Raw genomic sequence first — 7,729 nt, 5'->3', positions numbered from 1 at the left:
CTTCCGGTTTCAAAGTAAACTCACTCGTAATACATTGCTGGACATCATTTATTCAAAACAGTAAAGCGGGTATGTTTATTTTAGAGATATACAGTAATACAACAAAATGCACGGTTTCATCTACAGTATGTTATTTTCTTTGTTAGTATTTGAACAAAACCCATATAACAACAATAGTCCAATAACAATAGCTAAATGTTTTTAACAAAATAATGTGGTTAGTATATAAAATACTCACGATCCAAGCTATCACCTTTACGCAAAACCAAATCACACTTTAAGCAACTCTACCGCTCATGTACTAACTGTGCAAAATGTAAAATTAGTGGATCAACAGGTTTTTTAAGGCATTCTAAGCTTCAGATGATTACCATATTTGAATAGTTTTTGTTCCTTTATCATATACTAAAAATACATATAGAAAAGTAAGCTTAAATAGCTACAGGCATTAAAACAGAATACCCACACAGTGGTTTAGCCAGTTTTAATTGTTTTAAAACACTTGGTTTTCGAAAAAAATACAAAAGTGTTGTCTGACAGCACAGTATGAAACCAGCCCAATAATGAGAGGTGACAGGAGTGTATCTTTAAAAAGCATCCTCTACATTTATTCACTTCATTTCAACTGGCCATACCATACACATACTGTACTTACTAAAACAGATACGAGCAAGAGTTTAAATATACAACAGCTGACCCCCAATATAATACATTTAAAAGTGTTTCTTTAAAAAAAAAAAATTAGATGTGGGAAATTTAAAAAGTCCCTGGTGGTAAAACCATGCAGAATTACAATCGTTCCACTGAAGTTAAACAGCAAAGCTGTCACACAGTGAGAAGAAGGGCAGCCAAAAGGTATTTTCATTCAGGAGACTTCCAATGTGTTCACTGTTTTTTTTTTTTTTTTCATTGAGTGTTACCGAGTGTTGTCTAGAGATGAGCAGCAACTCAGTGATCACACTCGCCGCATATTTGCATCCATTGTAAAGTTGCACAGGATCTCCCTTTAGGAGAACACAATCATTTAGAAAAATATAAGTAATAGCTCTTGAAGAAACCCGCAAAACGTGGGACAGGTTGACTGTAGATTGTGAGGAAATAAAGGGAATAAGCTAAGAAATACAGTTGAATAAATAAAAAAATATCGCATAATACCCATATAAAATCCAGTGGGGATTTAATGATGCTTGTTACGTGTTTGTTTGACCGGCAGTGTGAACCCACAAGGGTTCCATCGTACATCCACAAGTTGCATCCTGCAAGCCAGTGAAAAAGTCACCCACAAAAAATATCTAAAATATGTCGACCTTATGGAGAGTTTTTTTTTTGTTTCCATGTGCGACGACATGAAATTTACCAACAAAGAAGAGATCAATGCTGATGGCAAAGGAGGGAGACTTTCACAGTGTGGAAACGATGACGTCACGCTCTTATGTCAGCACCCACTGGTTGGGGGAAGTGTTAGGGCAGCAGCAGTGAGCTTCCTGTTCGATCAAACTTTTTTCCCTTTGACAGTGCGGCCACTTGTTTCATCAGCTCTCTGTTCTTAGTCTGTGGAAAACACAAACATAGTCCGTTAAAAAGCTTGGATATCCTGGACTGAAGGCAGCTGCATCTCTTTAGCTCTGGTGTGTGTGTGTGTGTGTGTGAGTGAAAGAAAAAAGAAAGCAAAGAAAGAAAAGCTTGATTGGGGAAAAGTTATTTGGGACTAGCTGTTGGTTTGCATGAGAAGGTGGTCTATTCGGTGTTGCAGCGTAATTTTGGTCCGTAAACTCACGGCACAAGTAATTACGGCACGGTGAAAAATGCCCTCATCATCAGTTACGCTGAGGAAGGATAACATTGCTTATTAGTGGATTTTTTTGTACTTCTGGTTGCAATGTGACACAGAAAAGGGAAGCCGAATGAAGATTCTAAAAAGCTACAGTCAAGACTCAGCCTGTCACATTCACAGGCAATCAGAAATCACAAAACTCTTATGATAAACTACACATAACTGCCAGGTCGCTACAGTATCCTTGAGCATGTTAAAGGATTTGCTTCTAAGAAAGTGATAGCAATAACCAAGCAGCAAAGTGGTCTTCTTATTGAGAGGAAATGTTTAGTGCTTTGGCTGGAAGACCAGAGTCAACATTTCTCCCTCCCAATAAGAGACATTACAGTAAAGTCTCGTTATATCGATATCGGTTAAAACGAATTACTACTTATTACGATACTATTTTCATTTCCCGGCAAATTTCTAGTCTTTTATGATATAATTAGTTCCGTTAGTACGATACACGGTTATTATGATAATCCGGTTACTACGATGCCCTTTTCATCTCCCGCCAGCCAATTTGGTCTGCTTATATCGATACAAAAGCAGCTTAAATCAATCTTTGCTTAAGGATTTCAATACCAAAAAAGAACACGGCGAACGGCTGCTTCCAGTCAACTTTATTTTTCACACTTCCACCGCCAGAGTGCAGCACACACAGCGGAAAACACCCGTCCCTCGCGCCTACCCCTCCGGGTGGCAACACCTTCCCTATCGATAGTTCCGGGGTGAATTATGTCCCGGTAACCGGTAATCACTACAGCGTAAGTTTATTTTTATTTACTGTAGTACAAAATTTATTGTAGTACAAAAGCATGCTAGATACGCAATCCATGAACTCAAGGAGAAAATTACATGCCATATCAAAGATCCGCCCACTTTTATGCAGTTCGGCGCAGGATCGGATATATGGATAGTCCGGTTATATCGGTATTTTTTCAGACTCCCGAGAATATCGATATAACGAGACTTTACTGTATTACCATTTGACTAAATTCCTGTATATAGTGTTTTTTGTCCTTCGTGTGTTCTGTGGGGCTGCACGGCCTCCGAGTGGTTAGCGCACAGGCCTCACAGCTAGGAGAACAGAGTTCGATTCCAGCCTCGGGCATCTCTCTGTGGAGTTTGCATGTTCCCCGTGGATGCATGGGTTTTCTCTGGGGATTCCGATTTCCTCCCACATTCCAAAAACATGCATTGTCCATAGGTATGAATGTGAGTGTGAATGGTTGTTTGTCTATTTGTGCCCTGTGATTGGCTGGCGACCAGTCCAGGGTGTACCCCGCCTCTCCCCCGAAGACAGCTGGGATAGGCTCCAGCACCCCCTCAACCCTTATGAGGATAAGTGGTGAATGTGTTCTGTGTGTAGGTAAGAGTCCCATGTGACCAAGCATCTTATGGTCACCGGTAAAGACAAGTGACATTTACCTGCTGCTGTTCCATCGACTCTTTGTGTGCCTTCTCCATTTGGTTCATCTTGACTCTCATGTTGGACTCTTGATACTGAAAGTCAGCTTTCAGCTCTGTGAGCTAAAAGCAAATGTGCCGGTCAGCAGAAGAAAAAAAAACAACACCAACCAGCAACAGGACCCAATGGTGCCATTTGTGCAATCATCAACCTTGCGTTCCTTCTCCAGTATGGTCTGATCCCTCTGCTGCAGGAGTCTCTTCAGTGACATCACCTCTTCTTTCAGTTGGCTGATGAGTATGAAGTTGTCAGTACCCCCTGAATCCATGGACTGGGTGATGGAACTACTGCTTAGGGAACAAGATAGTCACGTTTGCCAGTCAGGAACAGGACAGGTTCTGAAATGTGCTGAAAACAGCCTTATCATACCTGTCACCGTTTGATGGCTTCATCTCCAGTTTTGGCTTCTTCTTTGGAGTCTCTTTTTGGATTGAAGATGATTTATGGCTAGAAAAAGAGATAGCAGAGAATTAAAAAGGGTCGTGCGGCTCCAATAAACACACACGGTTGTTTACCTCTGCTTCCACAATCCTTGCTCCTGCTCAGGACTCAAGCTCCCGCTCAGCCTGTCAAAGAGAAGTGATCTTAGACACATACATACAGTAAAGTCTCGTTATATCGATATCGGTTATAACGAATTACTACTTACTACGATACTATTTTCATTTCCCGGCAAATTTCTAGTCTTTTATGATATAATTAGTTCCGTTAGTACGATACCCGGTTATTATGATAATCCGGTTACTAGGATGCCCTTTTCATCTCCCGCCAGCCAATTTGGTCTGCTTATATTGATACAAAAGCAGCTTAAATCAATCTTTGCTTAAGGATTTCAATACCAAAAAAGACATGCCTGCAACAGAAGAACCAACAAACGCCAGAATCGGTGCGGGAATCGGTGTGTGTGCTGCACTCTGGTGGTGGAAGTGTGAAAAATAAAGTTGACTGGAAGCAGCCGTTCGCCGTGTTCTTTTTTGGTATTGAAATCCTTAAGCAAAGATTGATTTAAGCTGCTCGACATTGTTCTATACTATAGAACAATGTCGAGTGCATTATTGCCCACTTTTAATGCAGTTCGGCGCAGGATCGGATATATGGATAGTCCGGTTATATCGGTATTTTTTCCGACTCCCGAGAATATCGATATAACGAGACTTTACTGTAATAGACTAACATACGATTGGGGGGGGGGGTGCATTGTTATACAGTCATCTCTCGCCACTGTGTGGTTTAAATTTCACGGTTTCACTCTATCATAGTTTTTCAAAAATAAATCATGCTGTTTCATAGTTGAATTATTGTTATTGTTATTGTCATTGTTATTCATAACAATGATGCATATTAAAGCAAATTTTACACATTTTTTTTACTAACTTAAGCATTTTTAAGCACAAAAATGCCAAAATCAAGTATAATATAAATATAAGGCACTAAGTATTGCACACTGGCCAGTAATGTGTCAGTAATTTTACTGTAATCATCAGTGAGACACGCAAGTACCGGGACTTGAGTGACGGAAGAGGCTTTTATTTCAGGTTTGAATTGTCTCACAACAGTCACAAATCACCCCTAATAAAACCATGGGCTACCGTTGTGACCATAACCCGCGCCAAGCTATGTCATTTCCTGTCTGTTTTTTTGACATTTAGTTGGATGACACCCACAGAAGCAATGAAGTCCGTCAACAGTCTGATTTTCGGTTAGGTCTGATTTTTTTCTCGTAGCCATTTTTATGATGCTAATTCATTATGCTTTTGAATGCATACTGTTTTGAGAAGCCAAACTCTTAAATGTTAACTCTTAACTGTCCTCAGCAAACAGCTGGAATAACTTTCCGCAGAACCGAAATCCGACCCGAACGCTGCTCATGACACGAAGTGGGGAGAGAGTCGCTGTTGACGGACTTCACTGCTTATGGGAGTGTAATACAACTTAATGTAAAAAAATGGCTTATTTACTCCTATGTCTACTATATTGGGTGATATATATGCACGTAAATTTGACTGTAAGTTTGTTATTTCATGTCAAGAGGGCTCTGGTAATATTAAAAATTTATTTAGAAGGTCAGAAATGGGCACGGGGGGCATACACTATGTGACGTACTTGTGGTGAGAGCTGCTGTGTCTGTGTTGGTGATGCTGGTGGTGATGATGCTGCCTGGAGTGGTGATCTTTCTCATTCAGCGATGACGAATTAGATGAGCCGAAGCCTTTCCTCTGCTCCTTGGTTTTCTGCAGGACACGGCGGTACGAAAGAGTGCAGAGCCAGCACAGCAGCTTCCCATCCACCTGTGGGAGAATATACCCACATAAGACGCACTGTCAGTTTGATAATAACCATTTATGACATTGCATGTGTCAGGTTCGGTACCTTTCTCCTGCCTTCTTCCTTGCGGTCAAAGGCGCACTGCTGCTTACATTGCTCACACGTCTGAGGTGGCCCGTATTTCTTTTCCGAGTTTGTACAACGTTGGCACTTTGTCCCAATGAAAGCTGCGATGATGTTACAGTACTGGCATGGTTTGGGCTGCAGAGACAGACAATGTTCAAAATGATTCTGTTATAATGCCACTCATAAAATATGCACAATTGAAGAGTGCGTTAAGGCTTGTAACTCACCGTTCCAAACTGTTTGACGTTCTGGGCACATTTCTTGCAGATGGTGTTGGTTTTACTGTCCAGAAACAAGCATGCGTTAAATGAATTATATGAATACCAGAACATGTGGAATTGTAAGAATTACCTTTCTTGCTGAAACTCAGATCTGCAATATGTGCACTTCACTATTGGATGAGCGATGCGACACTCCTAAAGAAAGAAAGCAAACTTCATATATTTTATGTTTTCTTTCCGCTTATCAACATTCATATCAAATCTTTTTCTGGTTAAGCCAGTTTGCTTATTTTTTTAATGGTTATTTCTACAATGTGCAACATATCCATAAGAGTCACTGCAAACGTCATAATGTGTCATAATAAATCTATTCATACATGAATAACTCTCTGACACACCTGGTAATATAATCGCTTGCATTGACTCCATGGATTGTTCCAAGTGTACCTAATAAGGTGGCCAATAAGTGTCCACAACACAAGTTACTTATAACTAGAACTTTACTAGTCTTTATAGTCTGACAGTGGAACCTGACGTATAAATAAAATGTGTAGAAAAGCATGCTGCCATTTGTAATGTCTCAGTTTCTTCATCGTGTAATATAAAACTGTTTACCAACACATCTTATTTATTTGTAGCCATTATGTAATCCCAACCTAGCTAACCCGATGTTTACTACATCCAGACAATAATAACACTGTTATTGGTGTATACTTGTGGTTTACACACGCTTCCATACCTTACACAGCTGCTGGCCCTGTGAGAGCTCCTCGAACGGGTACCGCTGGTTACACTTTGTGCAGGCGTAGAGAGCCGATGTTGCCATTCTCGTCCAACTATTGTCACCGAGCTAAAGCAGTCCAGTGGTGAACTGACGGGATTAAAGACACCGTTTCCTAAAGTGGCACTTGCTAATTGGAACTAAGAATAAGGGCACAATGTGGCCGCAACTATAACCTAGCCACTGCTAGCTAGCCAAGCTAAACACTACTGTATAGGAAGCTGGGCAGCAGCCGAAGAACAATAAAACTCTAAAAATGTGATCTATATCCGTTCGAAAATCACGTGACCTACTGCTATGGGTCGATCAATGGTGATCCTTGAACAAAAAAGCAATTAGCGCAAATGAGTGTGGAAATTGTGTTGTTTCCAGTGTTCCAGCTAAAATATTCTCCTGTTTTCCTCCAGTCTTTTTTTTTGTATCAACGCCGTCGTCCTCATGTCGGCGGAAGTGCCCGATTACGTCACTGGAAGACAGGAAAGACGAAGTGGTCCTTCCGCGGGATTCGCATTTTTGAAAAATATCCACAGCCAATCACATCCACGGATTTACAACAAAAAAATCACAAACTATCTTAAACCAGGGTCAATTTTGACCACGGTCTCCTGTTGCGCAGTGTTTTTTCAATGGACATCATGTTTGGGTTAGTGTACCTAGTGTTGTGGGCAGTGAGTGTAAAATCTAGTAAATAAGCGGGATGCTATAGAAAACACAAGGAATTGAATTGGTTCCATGTGTGTCAACAATAATAATAATAATAATAATAATAATAACAGTGGAAGGAAAAAACATATATAATATTGTGAAACTCATCTTGCCCAATCATAGTGTTAATCGTAAAGGACGGCGGGTCATTCATTCATTTTCTACCGCTTTTCCTCACGAGGGTCGCGGGGGTGCTGGAGCCTATCCCAGCTGTCTTCGGGCGAGAGGCGGGGTACACCCTGGACTGGTCGCCAGCCAATCACAGGGCACATATAGACAAACAACCATTCACACTCACATTCATACCTATGGACAATTTGGAATCACCAATTAACCTAGCATGTTTT

At 40.7% G+C, this 7,729-nt stretch overlaps 1 protein-coding gene across 1 annotated transcript; it reads right to left on the bottom strand.

Annotated features, from left to right (window-relative positions):
• Nucleotides 1-469: 469 nt before the first annotated feature.
• On the bottom strand, nt 470-7,155 carry fam76b (family with sequence similarity 76 member B). The gene is made up of 10 exons (XM_058086302.2): nt 6,636-7,155; nt 6,027-6,091; nt 5,903-5,957; nt 5,655-5,810; nt 5,388-5,572; nt 3,800-3,850; nt 3,654-3,731; nt 3,436-3,571; nt 3,245-3,346; nt 470-1,551 (listed from the first exon to the last, which is right to left on the bottom strand). The coding sequence occupies exons 1-10, from the start codon at nt 6,720-6,722 to the stop codon at nt 1,462-1,464; spliced, it is 1,005 nt and encodes a 334-aa protein (XP_057942285.1). The 5' UTR covers nt 6,723-7,155; the 3' UTR covers nt 470-1,461.
• Between the last annotated feature and the right edge of the window lie 574 nt (nt 7,156-7,729).

Source organism: Doryrhamphus excisus, linkage group LG21, assembly GCF_037039965.1.
Source record: "Doryrhamphus excisus strain RoL-2023G ecotype Guam linkage group LG21, RoL_Dexc_Guam_v1.1, whole genome shotgun sequence".
Taxonomy (NCBI): domain Eukaryota; kingdom Metazoa; phylum Chordata; class Actinopteri; order Syngnathiformes; family Syngnathidae; genus Doryrhamphus; species Doryrhamphus excisus.
Note: the sequence above shows the minus strand (reverse complement) of the source record. Positions and strands in the feature narration are given on the sequence as shown.